Here is a 15,493-nt window from a genome sequence, read left to right as displayed (position 1 = left end):
GCCTTCTTATGGCAGTTGGTCCCAGGCCTACCTTGGGCCAGGCTCCCACACCTGTCACACTGCTGATCTGGGCTGGGGCTGAACTTTGGTGACTGTGGGTCAGTTGGTGGAGTCATTCATGGGCGGAGCCTGAGCTTTGGTGCCAGTCTCATGGTGACTGGATCCACTTGGGCTACCCTGAGCTTGGGATTCATCTCCTGCCAGGACATAGAGTTGGATTTGGCAGAGCTGGAGCTCTGGTGGGGTTCTGCTGGTGGTGGGATGAAACAGGGCCTCCCCTTGCCCGGGCTCCTGCTCAGGTCAGGGAGGCCAATCTTGGCCATGTTTGAACTCTGCCTGTGGTTGAAGGTGGTTCTGTGTATGGCCTGAGCGGTGCTTGGGGCCTTCTTATGGCAGTTGGTCCCAGGCCTACCTTGGGCCAGGCTCCCACACCTGTCAGCACTGCTGATCTGGGCTGGGGCTGAACTTTGGTGACTGTGGGTCAGTGGGTGGAGTCATTCATGGGCGGAGCCTGAGCTTTGGTGCCAGTCTCATGGTGACTGGATGGACTTGGGCTATCCTGTGCTCAAGCTTTGTCTCCTGCCAGGTCATGGAGGTGGATCTGGGCAGAGCTGGAGCTCTGGTAGGGTTCTGGAGGTGGCGGGATGGAACAGGGCCTCCCCTTGCCTGGGCTCTTGGGCAGATCAGGGAGGGCAATCTTGGTCATGTTTGAACTCTGCCTGTGGATGAAGGTGGTTCTGTGTCTGGCCTGAGGTCTGCTTGGTGCCTGCTTGTGGCAATTGTTCACAGGCCTACCATGGGCCAGGCTCCCACACCCTTCAGCACTGCTGATTTGGGCTGGGTCCGAACTACTGTAGCTGTCTGTCAGTGGGCGGAGTCCGTCCTGAGAGGAGCCTGAGTTTCGGATACCAGTCTCTTCATGACTGGAAGGACATAGGCTATGCTGGACTCGGTTTCATCCTGCCAGGTCATCAAGTTGGATCTGGGCATAGCTGGAGCTCTGGTGGGATTCTGCAAGTGGCAGGATGGAACAGGGCCTCCCCTTGCCTGGGCTCCTGTGCAGGGTAGTGAGGCCGATCTGGGCCTTGTATGAGCTCTGGCAGGATTCTGCCTGTGGGCAGAGTCAGTCCTGGGCCGAGCCTGAGCTCAGGTGGTGGTCTGGTGGTGGCCATATGTTCCCAGGGCTACCCTCTTCCTGGGCACCTGTGCACATCTGCAAGGCTTATCTGGTGGGAGCCTGAGATACAGTGGGGGTCTGCTTTTGGTGGGAAGCACCAGGGCCTACGCTGGGCTTCAGCCAGGATGTCGAGGCTGAAGTGGGCTGGGATTGGCCACCAGCAAGTGTCTGTTGGTGGGCAGTCTGTCCTGGTCCAAACCTGAGCTCTGGAGGGAGCTGCTGGAGGGTGGAGGCAGTCCTGGGCCAAACCTGAGCTCTGGCACCAGTCTCATGATGAGTGGATGGACTCAGGCTACCCTGGGCCTGGTCTCCTGAGAAGGTCCTTGAGGTGGCTCTGGACTGGATCTGAGTCCTGCAGTGGTCTGCCGGTGGGCAGAGGCAGTCCTGGGCCAAGTCTCAGCTACGGGGAGGGTCAGCCAATGTTGGGATGGACCCAGACCTACCCTTTCCCGGGCTTCATGCAGGTTGGTGAAGCTGATCTGGGCAGAGCCTGAGCTCCAGCGGGTGTCTGCTGGTGTGTGGAGGCAGTCCTGGGCTGGACCTGAGCTTGGGGCAGGTCTCCTGGTTGAGGGATGGACGCGGGCCTGCCCTGTGTCTGGCCTCCTGCACAGGTCAGTGGGGGCAGATCTGGACTGTACATGAGCTCTTGATTGGAAGTTGTCCTGGGCTGGGCCTGAGAATTCTGCTGGTGGCAGGATGAAACTGGGCTACTCTGGGCCCCAGCTCCAGTGCATCTGGGAAGGGCCTGAGCTCAGGTAGCTGTCTCTGGACCTTTATTTTATTCATTTGTTCCTAGGTGGTACTGAGAATCAAAGCCAGTGCCTTACAGGTGCGAGACAAGTGCTTTATCACTGAGTCACAATCCTAGCCCTATTTGCTTCTTCTTGACCTTTAATCATAATATCTTTTGGTTCTATATAATTTGTTCATGCATGCATTTGAATTTTAACAATTAGCTATTATGTGATATCACCAGCAATACTTCCCAAGCTGGCCCCAAATCAGTCCTTGGTCCTCCGCTGGATTACATCCCACACACCCATTCACCTCTGGCATAAGTGCAGAAGAGAGATGACTAAAACATGGTCCATGACTCTCAACTTTTGGAAAAAAATTATTTTAAAGAGATAAAGGATAAGGGGTCACTTGACAGAGATCCTGCAGAACGCAGAGCAGGTATGTTTTTGAGTAAGGATTTATGTATTGATAAAGTTTATTTTCTTTTTTGCTCGCATTCATTTATCTGAAATTTGTTTTTCCTTTTTCTTTTTGGAATAGGGATCGAACCCACGGCTTTGGGAATGTGAGGCAAGTGCTTTTGCAGCTTTGCCATTGAGCTGCTTCCCAATCCATTCATTCATTGTCAGCATGGGAATTCGGGGCTTCTTTTATGAATGAATCTACTATGAATATTAAAAAGAGACTGATCAATGGAGTTCCTATGTGTCCAACCCAATTAGCATAACTTTGGGCCAATAGCATTGATATTTCTTTCTAAGTCCTAATTAGCATAAGTTTGGACAAATAGCATTGGACGAAGTGCTATATAAACCCCTTGGAGGCTAGTCTGAGGAAGAGAAGCTGCCAAGGCCATGGAGATTGCTGTGCAAGAGTTCCTCAGAGTTTCGCCACAGTTCTGCTGGAGTTCTGCAGGAGTTCCTCAGGAGTTCTGCCTGAATTCCACGGAAGTTCCAGCCTGCTTTGGTTCCCAGAGATGAGACTGCTGAAAGAAGAAGAAATGGTTGAGGATCTGCTGGGGTCTGCTGCAAAGCTGGATGGAATGGCCCGCCATGAAGAGCTAGGACTCCTCTCTGCTGCAGATTCCCCCCCCCCCCCCCCCCCGCGCAGACCCCTACCTGCCAGCAGAAGCCATGGAGTTTCATCTTAGAACTCCGGTTTCAAAGGTATTGTTAGATAATTAGCGTCTAAATAATGAAATTTCTTAATTTTAATTTCTAGTAGTGAAGAAGCGGGAAAAGTCTGTCCCAATAGTTGTGTCATCATATGGCAGAAAAGTGGGAGAGATTATATACACACTCTTAAAAGCCCTTTTCGTTTCCATTCATTTTAAGTTGATTTTAGTGCTATCAAAATGTTTAAAGAACCTAGGAAATGTTTCATTTTATTAGTTTTCGTTTATTGTTTGTTTTAAGTTATTAAATCCAATTTTTTATTTTTTAAGTTGTTAATGGACCGTTTATTTTATTTTATTTATATGCAGTACTGAGAATTAAACCCAGTGCCTCACACATGCTAGGCAAGTGCTCTCCACTGAGCCAAACCCTGGCCCATAAAATTCATTTTGATTTAGCCCATATTTGTATAATTATACTTTATCTATTTAGAGTTACATTATTAGGATGTACATGGTGGTGGGATTCACTATGTTGTTTCCACATATATACATGGGAAAGCTGCATCAGAGTTTTTCCACTGTCTTTCCTTTGCTTATGCCCCCTCCTTTACCTCCACTCCACATTGTCTAATCTACTGCACTTCTGTTCCCATCATCCCTCCTGTTGTGGGTTAGCTTCCACATATCAGATTAAACATTTTTCCTTTGTTTTTTGAAAACTGGCTTAGCTTCATTTAGGATTGTCTCCAGGTGGATCCATTTATGAGCAGATATTGTAGTCATATTTTTTCTGCAAATTGGTATGTTTTCTTTAATCTACTTTAAAAAAATTTGTTCTAATTCTACATGACAATAGAATGTACTTTGACATATCATACATAAATGTAGTATAATTTCTCATGCTTCTAGTTGTGCAGGATGTAGCATCACACCAGTCATGTACTTTGGATGATAATGTCTGATTCATTCTACTATCCATTCTACCCACTATACCCTTTCCCCTCTCTTCACCCCCCCCTTTTAAGTAATGTAAAGTTGTTACTTTTTCTGTAATAAAAACAGACATTTAACACAGTTTATATCTGAAGCCTGTGAACTTCAGGGATGCCTGTGGGTTGCCTGTCTCCAGGTCAGACACACAGTCCTGTGCTTACTCAATACAGGTTTGGAGACTCTTGAAGCCTCTTCTATAACCATGAGAGCCAGTGCTTCATAGTCAGCAGGCCAAGTCTGAGTCTCCAGGTCACATAAATGACACATCCCTATGGTGCTGACTCCCCCCCCCAATCAGTTCATCTCCTGCCTTCCCACACTCACTGGCCACCATTTAGCTGGATGGGCCCTGTTCCATAATGGGAAATTTATAGCCTTTGCCTTACTTGTCCAGAGCTTGTGGAAAGGGGCCTGGCCTTTCCTAACCTCCAGAACTATCTCTGTGTCCTCTTCACATGGTCCTGTTATTACTGGCTCTGAGTGTGCTTTGTGCAGATGGTGGTGTACTGCAAGCTTATACCACATTCATTTTGTGTCCTCTTCCTTATAGCACTTAACAAGGTGCTGGGAACTGGTCTGAAAAATGACCCTAAGCTTCATGACCATACAGTTAGGAAAACCTAGGGGTTGGAGGTGATGATAGTATGGAGAGAAACCAATTCCTCCTAGGGAAACACATGCACAATCAAACTTCAATTTAGTAAAACGACATCCTGCACACCAAAATCAAGCAATTCTAGATGGATTTCAGAGCATTAAAAAAAAAAGGAGAGGAAAACAGAACTAGAAGATAAAATTGAATAGTTTTTCGATTTCTGCTTGGGAGCCAGTTCTCACTGTCGGATCACACTGTGCTCTACTGGGGATCATGAATATCACATGAAGTGAGAGCTGTACAAACACATCTCCAGTTACTTGTCTTGTTGTGACACAGCACATTTCCTTAGTCTTTTATGAGGGAAAAATTACACATTTGCTCCTAATGAATGCTGTGCTTGGACTGTTCTGCCTCAGCCATTAAGGACCTGGGCTTTGTTCAGCGGGATCCAGATTTTTAGAAAAAGGCTAGGCAGCAGAGAGAGACACATATCAAATCAGTTGTCAGAACAGGACTCCACCATGACTATAAATGTTGAGCGATCACTTCTGGTTCTGTTTTTAGTATCTGTGCTGCCTCTCCACTTGGTGGTCTTTAACTGATAAGCTAGCTTTTGACATTGGCCTGCATTAGGACACCACAGTTGAGGACTTGGGGATGGTAGAGAGCCTGGTTGGCATTGGATTGGATGATTGTGTGAGACACTATGGAAGATGCATTAGACCAAAGTCCTCATGGGTAGAGTCACGAAAAAGTGCTTTCTTCTTGACATTTTGATAGAGGGAGGAAGTGTGAATTTTTCCGAATGGCAATCCCCATGTAATTAGTTGGATATTCAAACTAGGTTTCAAACTCCATTCTTTCATGAGTTTGGAGGGAAAAACTAGTACTTACTATTCAGCTTACTGGGTGTTAACTATCATACTGTGCACTGGTTAGTTTATAAAATATCACCGCAAATCTCTCATTTTAATCAGATTTTAAGTATACACATGTAAGGTACTCAATGTCAACATTCGAACAAAAAGTAGAGAATGAAAACCTCCTTCATTTCTCTGCCCATAAGGCATTGTGCTGAATTAAATATCTGTTAAGGAGATATGCATTTCTATGTTTTTGAAACAAAAAAAGGTATATATTAACACACTTATACTTTTAGAAAGTCAAAATAAGAGAATTCTTCTCAGTTCTCTGAGGACTTTAGACTTATTTTATAAACCTCTGTTCAGTATGGCTCTTTGTTTTTTTTACAAAGAGAATGCATGGCTTTTGTAATTGAAAATACATGAGACCAAGTAGAAAAAAGAAAGGAAGTAGCTCAAATTTGATCCTTTCAGGGGAGGATTCAGCCTATTCTCTCACTCCTTCCAGAAATGCTTTCTGCTGGGTTGTGTGCATAGCCCTACAGTGGAGGCCTTGCCCAGTGTGAAAGGCCCTGGGGTTCAGTCCCTGGTGCTACAGAAACAGCAGAGCTCTTGCCTAACTTGTGTGAGGTACTGGGTTTAAATCTCAAAACCACATTTAAATAAATAAATAAAATGAAGGCTCGTTGACAAACAAATAAATAAAAACCAACAGCAAACATTTTCTGGAATGCTATTGCACAGTAGGGTGGTGAGTATTGGTAATAGTATATTGGTATAGTATATTTCATCAAGCTGGAAGAAAAGAGCCCACACAGTTTCACAATATACAAAGGGGAAATGTTAAGGAGGTAGGTGTCTTTAACCTGATTTAAACATTGTACCTTATTTGGTGTATCAAAACATCACATGGTACTCTATAAATACATGTAATTTTTACATTTTATATATCAGTTAGCTACCAATTTAAAATATTTTCCATATTCTCTGAAGTTTTATAAACAAAAAATGGATAAAAAGTTATTTATGTATCTAATCAATAACTTCCAAGAATCCTAGGCAGTCTCATTTTTATTTCATTTTATATAGGCTCAGTAATACTTACGCATTTTTCTAGGATTTTGGTATTCTCGTTTAATATATTTTGGCACACTATTAAATGAAAATCAAAGTCAAGGTTGCTCTTCAGCAGACATGCAAGTCAGGTTTTGGAAATTGTGTTTCTATGATAAGATGTTAGGATGACACAGTCAGTCCCTGTCCCTGCATCAGATCTCTTGTGATACTCTGCCACGCCCCCCTCATATATCTACTTTTTCTGAATTACTGGATTATTTATTGTATTTATTATTTGTTGTCTGCTTATCTTCATCAGAATGACACCCACAAGGCAGGTGATTATTTTTCTTGTTTATTGATGTATTGTAAGCTACTGTGAAGCAGTGGTTGGCAAATAGTGGGAAAAGTATAAATGCTTGTATGAGTGCATACAAAACTACCTACAACTCTAAAATGTGGATCTGGTGAATAAAGTTAAGAAATCCTGCCAGGTGACCTGCAAGTAAAAGTGATTGTGTAAGAAAAGCATCATGAGGCACAGGCTACATATTGACTCTAAGGATGCTTCAGAAATACTATTGGATTACTCCTTCATTCACTCATGCAAAATTAACTTTTATTGAGTGCATATAGTATGTTACTTGGAGCTGGGAAAACTAGGACAGCTGCCCATGAAGGACAGGAGATTTTCTACCTCAGGGGCAAGGCTTCTGGGATAAAGGTCAAGGCAAGGTGTAGATCCCCATCTGCGCTAGACTTTTCCTTGGCTCTAAGTATAGATTTAAATGAGGAAATACATAGAAAATGAAATCCCTTTTTCTTAACAAATAAGATAACTGGGACTCAGGGGTTTCTTAAAGTAGAAACTATTTTGCTTTCCCTCTTTTCCCAAAGCAGCAGATTTCTGGGCTCACCAATCAATTAACAATGTGAATTGGGGGAGGAGGCAGCTGCCTTTGTCCCTGGGATCAGTTCCCTCACTCCCAGGGCAGGTGGCTACACATTCCCCAGGCTCCACCCTGTAGCAACTGAAGCTGCAGGCAGCCTTCCTGCCAAGAGCACCTTACCAGTGGATGATCTGGTGACACAGAGGACACCAGGACTCTCCTGGGGTCTAGACTGACAGTGCCCCTGGACCAGGTAAATGCTGCCTGTGCCTGCATTACCTGCTGGGCCCTGGCGGGGCATCTTCAACTAGTGGAAGAACAGAAACAAAGTTAGAGGCACCTGCCAGGGACAATAATGCAAGCCAGGGAAACTGGGACTCTCATTGCTGCAAAGCAGATTTCCCTGACATCCACCTGCATATTGCTGTTTCACCCCAGGGGTGACCAACACCAACCTAACGTGAATGAGTTTGTTATTGTCTGGTTGTGCAATAAAGGAAGGAGAAGCACAGGCCTGACCTTGTGTCTCCTATTTTTTTCTTTTTAAAAAATTCTCTTGTGCTGCTGGGGATGAAATCCAGGGCCTCACACATGCCAGGCAAGGGCTGTGCCCCTGAGCTCCACCCTGGTGCCATCTTCTCTTTCTTGATGCTCCATTCAGTTGTCAGCAGCTGTGCTGGTTCTTACTTCCAGTGCATCCAGAACCTGGCCTCCATTCCATGCCTCCATTTCTCTGGCCTCCCTGGTCAAGCTGTGGTCTCTCCTGATCACTGGGATGACCCCAGGTGGGCTCCTGCTTCTCCCACCTGTAGAGTCTTATCTGTAGGAAAAGAGTGGAGGGTATACTCCCAATCCTTTCCTTTTTAAATTAAGCACTGCCACTACTAAAGTTTGAATCTGGAATGACCCCTACAGGCCCAGGTGGGAAAGCCTTGGTCTCAGCCACAGGTGCTATTGAGAGAAGGTGGGACCTTTAAGGGGGCGGGGGGCAAGTGGGAGGCTTCCTGTTATGGGCCTGCTTTCAGGGGACTGAGGAACCCTGGCCTCTTAATTTACCACTCTCTGCTTCCCAATCACCATAAAGTGAGTAACTTTCCACCATGCACTACCAGGGTGATATGTGGTTTCACCCCAGACCCAAGAGCAACAGGGCAACCAACCATGGACTGAAGCCTGCAAACAGTAAGCCAGAATATACCTTTGTCTTTCTAAGCTGATTACCTCAGATATTTGTCACAGTAATGGAAAGCAACACAAGTACAAAGCTGGGGAGGGGACCACAGTAATAAAGGTGTAACTTAGTGAAAAATTGGTTGAAACACTCTAGAACCAAGTCAGGAACATCACCCTGCCAGCATCACCTCATGGCTGCATCCTATCCCTAGTCCTTCCTCCCTCCAGAAGTAACAAGCCCCATGGCCCACATGCTCAAAGGCTAAGACACCCCATGTACCACTTGGTATGTCTTGGTGCGGGTCTTGGTTTGCAGATTCCTACCATGTGTGTTTTTTCCTTAGACTCTCTTTGTTACAGTGGCAGGCCCTGTGACCCATGGAGGTTCTCACATCTGTATTCTGCTAATTCATATTTAGAATATAGTCCACACCTTCCTTTCTCTTTCTTCCATATCTCTTGCAGAATGGAAGCTGGATGTGAGACCTATTGAGAGTGACCTGTGATGCTGAAAAAAGTTTTGAATTTTAAAGTATATATTGGGACCTGAGAGAAATAACATTAGAAACAAGATCACGATGCTGATGTCCACCAATTGAAGCTCACCAGGCTATCACCTGTGGTCAGATTCAGTTTACTTAGATTTCTGTTGGCTTCACAGCCACAGAGAAGCATCTCATAAAGAAGCATGGAGCATGCCCCTTAGAGGATTCTGGCTTCTATTCAACAACTTCAAGATGTGAGTCAGGACAGGGTCAAGAAGTAAGGTAGCTTAGTGATTGGACATCTTAATTACTTTTGTCTCAGGGGTGGGAAGATTACTGGAGAGTCACAGTCTATGTTGGTAAAGAGGCAGCTGTCACTCATGTTAGAAAAAGGATGGACTCAGATATTTATGTGGCCTCAGAGTCAGTCTCCACCTAGTTTACGATATGACTACCATGTGGTCCTGCCTGAGGTTTTCATTCTATTAGCAGTGCATGTTTTGAGTTGGGGAGATCATGGACGAGCCACCTATTGTCAGGAAGGTCATTTCCCTTTCTCAGTTCCTCTCAGGGTCTAGATGAAAATAGCACTGATTTTACTTTATCAATGGCCAGATTGCTGAAGGCCTTGAGTTTCGGTGAGAGGAGGTTTATACCTAGTAAGGTAAATGATATTTGGATAGGAGGTGTCTCCCAAAAGCTCATGTGTGAGACAGTACAAAATCGTTCAGAGGTGAAATGATTATATCATGAAAGCTGTAACCTAATCAGTGGATTAATTAATTTGATGGGTTAATAATTTGAAGGGGTTAATGGGTGATAATTATAGGTGAGTAGGATGTAAGCAGTTCATTGAGGGTGTATCTTTTTGTTTATATTTTGTCCCTGGCCAGTGAAACTCCCTCTCTCCCTCTCTCTCCTGGTGGCCATGAGCTGAGAAGCTTTCCTCCATCTTCCACCATAATGTTCTGCCTCACCTCAGGCCCAGAGTGAGGGAGTCAGCCAGGTATGGACTGAAGCACTGAAACCATGAGCTGAAAGAAGCTTTTCCTCCTCTAGGGAGTTTTTTGGGTATTTTGGTGACAGTGATGGAAAGCCAACTCACAGAGTGGATAAGAGAGCCACCAGGACTTTCGGGTGCTGGAGTGCTCAGCTGAGCATCATGCTTGAGGGATCAGCATCCATCAATCTTTTGGGAGACAGATGATCTGAGGCAGGTCTAGGAAGAGGCCATTCCAGAGGTGCACCTGAGTGGAGGAAAGGATGAGGCTGCAGCCCAGGCAGGACACTGGCAGAGAAGGGAGCAAGTGGGGAAGTGGAGGTCTACCTCTGGACTGTGCCCGCTTCTCTGCCTGCTGTATGTTTTTTCTAGGCAAAATGGAAAGGAATGGTGAGCTGTCAAAAGCAGTCCTGGCTCTCCCAGTCACTTGGTCAGATGCCTCTGGGCTCCCTTTTGTGAAGGCTGCCCATGATCTCACTCTGGCCAATGGGGTCCTGGGAAAGGTTCTTATATCTTGTCAAAGTAGGAGTATAAAAAGGCTGCTCCCTAAATGGCCATTTTCCCCTTGTTTGGGGAAAGCCTGCAGTAGGTAATGTCTGGTGTCATCCTTCCAAGTTTTGTTCTAAATTTCTTGCCATTTTTGGAACTTACTTAGTTGGGAATATGGTTCCTTGTAGCCCAAAGCATCCCCATCACAGTGCCAGAGACAACTGGACTGTCTGAGGTGGCAATACACCTGGCCATGGAGCCTGAAGAGGTTTGGGAAGCTGGAGGAGGAGCTGTACTGGGAGTGGGTTAAAAAAAAAAAAAAAAAACTTTGTTAGAATCTTCCAGGAAGTATGTTGACAGTAAATGTCAAAATCTGCATCTTGGGACAGAGGCTACAGCCTGTGAGGAAGCAGGCAGTACCCTGGCCCCAGGGTGTGGATTATGTCACAGGAGAGGAATCCAGAAAGTGATCATGGATCCTTGGTAAACAGATACTAATTGTTCTCCACATTTTCAGATATTGCTGTTAGGAGTTGGTGAGTTCAGGGCCTGGCTGTGTTACTGCACTTCCAAGCCTGCCAGGAAAATAAACCACATCCCTTGTAACTATACAGCCACTGCCCACTCCTCACAGGAGATTTTCTCTTTCTCTTCTTCTGTGCCTTTTCTTTTTTTTTTTTTTTCTTTGCATTTTTTCAATGTTCCAAGTGTAGTGGTCACCACACTCTCTAAGATCCTGTGCATCAGCAGAGTGGCCTGCAGGAGGGATAGAGCTTCTGTAAGCAGCAGGAGGAGGACATGGAGGTGTGGGGTACAGGGCTAGTACTGTCAATCAGGAGCACAGGCCTCATGGTGAGTCAGAGTTTAATGGTGGGGAGGAGGCCTGGGAGGACCCCTGGTCTACTAACCCCTCTCTCTTTTAAAATATCCACATCTAGTGACTTTAAAGCAGGAACAGATGTGGGGGAAGTGAGTCACAGAGTTATCCATTTTTCTAAAATCAGGGATAAATTTGGCATTGGAGCCAGATCTACTTCTTGGTCTTGCTCTCTTCCCTTCCTGTCACTGAAAATAAGATGAATAATTAACAGAGGGCTTGGAGCAGAGGACTCATAGGGCCTGCTCCATGCTGGGGGATATCATTCAGAGTGTGCTCTTGAATAGAAGAGGCCAGGAGTTGTTACAGGCCTGAAGGGCAAGAGGTAAGAGGCTGGGAGAGATGGAGCTGAGATCCAGTGGGGACAGTGGAGGAAAGCTTGGGGCAGGCATGGTATATTCCAGAGATGGGGTCAATTGTCCAGATGTACTGCTGAAAGGTGACAAAGGTGACTCCCAGGTTAGGTCCTGAGAACTGAAACCATGTTCTTGCTCCAGGAGCAGCAGGTTTAGAGGGAGGTTGTCTCCATCTGTGCAGGCTGCTTGGACCAAATACCATAGACCAAGTAGCTTATACATGACAGACATAAAGCCATTTCTCACCATCCTGTAGGCTGGACAGTCTGAGATCAAGATGCCAGCAGTTTCCATGTCTTGCACTTTCTGGCTCATGGAGAGGCCTTCTGCATGCATCCCTGCAGGTGAATGAGTTCCTGGGCCTCTTTGATAAGGACACTAATTTCACTCATAAAGACATATCCACATGACCTAATCCCCTCCAAGAGGCCCTTCCTGATACTTTTGGTTTCAGGATTCACCCTTTGGTGTGGGGGCAACCAGCATTAAGGCTACAGTGAAGGCATGAAGATTTTCACTTGGACAGGTTGCATTTTGATTTATCTGGGCAGTTGAGTGATGAGTCAGAGTTCAGGAGAGTTTCAGGCCAGAGATATCAATGTGGGGGCACCTGGGAGGTGTTAAAAACCTCTAGCTTCATAGGATCTCCCAAGAGAGAATGCTAATCTTCTCAAATGTGGGGGCCCCTGTGCCATCCCGGGCAAGCCATGCCACCGCTTGAGCCTTTTTCTTGACTGTAAAGATGTGGGTTGAAGCAGTTTTTCTCCAACTTCCTGTCCTGCTCTGAGATTCTGCAGTGGAATGTCTTCAAAACAAAACAGATTGGTCCAGACTGACCAAATGGGTGCTGTCCACACATCAGTGCTGATCTCCTCTAGGTGAGTTACCTGGGTTATCATGGGACTGACACTGTGGGTGCTTCTGGAGTGAGATCTGGGATGGCCCCCAGTTCTTCAACCTGCTCAGCAGGAGGTGTTATCTCTAGGAAGTCAGAAACACTCAAAAAACCAGTCCATGGGGACCAGTCACCTCTGCAGCCATATCCCCCAAACCTGCTTGCAATCTGTTCTCCTGCTAGCCGTTAAGCCGAGGACTACAGAAACAACCAGAGTCTTCCTGTCCAACATCCGCTCCTGCCCCAGGGCACTGAAATTCCTATTGCAATCATTGAAGGATGCAGACATTACAAGATGACCTTGCTTTGTGGTATCACAGGCTGATACATTAGAAGTAGGGCCCTGGAAAATGGGGAGGTTGGTCTTTGCAGGTCAGGTGGGCTGTTCTGAGGAACAGAGAATAACATGGCCACAAGAACAAAGTAAAGAGGTTTGTGGGATGGACTGCAAACTCCCAGCAGCCACATAGTTAAGGTCAGGAGGGTGCCAAACAGGCTGTGCTGAGAACAACAGGGCCACTTGAATAAGTAGCCCTCCATGTGACAGTAGGTCGGGTGGCTAGAGCCAGAACTCTGGGAATGTTGCTGCAATTTGAGGTCAGAAATTTGGCCCTGGGGACCCAGCAAATTAGGTCCAGCCACTCATCCCAAAACCAAACTGGAAAGTAATGAAGAAAACAAGGAAGGAGCTTTCCTCACCATGGCCATGTCAGGAAAGACAAGTGAGCTACAGGGTCTCAGGCCTGTCCATGGGATGCTCTCATGAGCTTTTGGGTTAAATAGAGGAGGGATTGAGACAAATCAAGAGGGCTGAACAAGGATGCAGCCCTGGGCAATCTAATCTGGTCATCGTCATCTCCCTGGTGCTCCTAGGAGGGGCTTCTTGTCTATTGGACTGTAGGTCCAGAAGGGGGCAATTTTGTTCTAACTGGACACATGCACCTGCTTGGTGGGGCCAGCCTTGTCACCAGGTGATCTCTGCTACAAGGTTCTGCTGTTCCTCAGAGGTGCATGGCAATGACTGGAGACTTCTAGGCCACTCCAGGGATGTGGAACAGGACAATGTGAAAGCTGACACTGAATGTCCCTGAAAACCCTGGAAATCCCTTAGTTATTCTCATCTCATCATCTTGTCCCTCTTCAAGACTAGGTAAATTGGGGCTAATAAACCTTGTGCTACTAGGTTTTAGAAGAACACTCCTTAAAGGAGAACACACCTTTATGCAGAGCTGAGCAGGAGTCTGAAGACAAATAAAAAAGGAATGCAGAGATGCCTCCTGCTTTGTGCCAACATAATTAGCAGCTTCTAATTATTTGATGGGGACCTGCATACTCCCTCAACTGGAATTCTGCTTCTGTCATTTTCTATCTGTGTCATTTTGGTTGAGTGAGTTCTCTGTGTTTAGAAGTTTGATATGAAAAAACATGGATGCAAAATTGTGCTATTCCATCAGATCATGCTGAGGACCCAAGGAGTGTTATGCCTAGAAGCAACACTCGGAGCACTGTGAGTGTACTTAAGACTTGTTCTTCCCCAGGACTGACTGATTCTGTAGCCAAATGCCAGATTCTCCCTATTCTGAAAGATTGCCAGGAGCACATCTGGATTCAAAAGTGTCTCAGTACCCCAGAGGAAGACCTCAGCTGCTGGTTCTTCCCCCTCTGTGAGCTCTCTCATCAGATGACATCAGAGTGATTGACTGTGGTGTGGGCAACTCAGAACCTTTAGATGGAGATGTGAAGCCAAGACACAAGCATGTCATTGATACACAGAAAGAGGCACCAAGTGACATTCAGGATCATGATGGGGATGTGTCAAAGGGCAGTACACAACAAATGGTTGGGTGTTTGGTGGGACAGAATGGATAGGGATATGGACAGAGAATCAACAGCTCATTACTGTACTCAGAAGGCCCCAGGGAATCAGCTACAAGTGACAGATCTTATAATTGTGTGCAGAAGCCCACAGGTATGCTGGGGCTCAGTCTGTCAGTAAAACAGCCATATGAACAGGAGGACAGTAAAGGAACCCTAGGAGTTTAAGGAAAGGCAGGACATTTAGGAAGAGCTCACTCCACAAGACTTGCTGTTGATTCTGGAATGAAGACAAAGATGACAGGAATCTTGTATGTTCAGAATAGTGTGGTTGAGGCTGGTGTCCTGTCACATGGAGGCTGAGGCAGAAGTTCGAAGCCAGTTGTTTTTGTTTCCCTAAATTATACTCCAGGATTATTTAGCATATCATTTTTTTACAACTCATTGCTGTACAATAAAATGACAATTTGTTCAGAAGTTTCACTGAAAATCCCCCATAAATGTTCATCTAAGGTGATTTATAATATTCAGGTATTTAATGTTAAATATAAATATTGCCTGATTGTTCCATAAATTAAAGCCCTAAACATATAAAGTTGATGGTTTAAAACTGAAATAACATAGCAGAATCTCTTGACTTTTCAAAAAGTAGTTACCCTATGTTATGAATCCCTTCCTTTTAACTCATTTTTAATTGCAGAATGTGAACAAGAGTTTTATTTTCATGGACTTAGGATCCTCAGGTTGACCTCAACAACACAAGATGTTATAGGTATGTCATATCTGGAAACCTGAGGAATCAGGACTCAGGCAGAAGGTTACACAACACAACAGGTGTGTTCTATAAATATGTTGAACTCAAGTGCATGGAAGAAGGAAATTATAGATTCATATTAACATAAAATCTGGCCTGTTTACAGTATTATCTTTAGTTTAAAATAGGATTAATTTCTCCAATGGTTCAGAGCAGT

General features: G+C 45.4%; 1 protein-coding gene across 1 annotated transcript in view; it reads right to left on the bottom strand.

Annotated features, from left to right (window-relative positions):
- Window positions 1-2,059: 2,059 nt before the first annotated feature.
- LOC124085013 (E3 ubiquitin-protein ligase SH3RF1-like) overlaps window positions 2,060-15,493 on the bottom strand; it is a 110,910-nt gene continuing 97,476 nt past the window's right edge. Inside the window, exon 5 of the mRNA XM_058575188.1 lies at window positions 2,060-2,900. Within this exon, the coding sequence (XP_058431171.1) occupies window positions 2,740-2,900 (161 nt within the window). The 3' untranslated portion in view covers window positions 2,060-2,739. The remainder of the gene's footprint in view (window positions 2,901-15,493) is intronic.

Source organism: Marmota monax, unplaced genomic scaffold, assembly GCF_021218885.2.
Source record: "Marmota monax isolate L192 unplaced genomic scaffold, Marmota_monax_Labrador192_F-V1.1 WCK01_AAM20220418_F8-fsc00090, whole genome shotgun sequence".
NCBI lineage: Eukaryota > Metazoa > Chordata > Mammalia > Rodentia > Sciuridae > Marmota > Marmota monax.
This window is presented reverse-complemented; position numbering and strand designations above follow the sequence as displayed.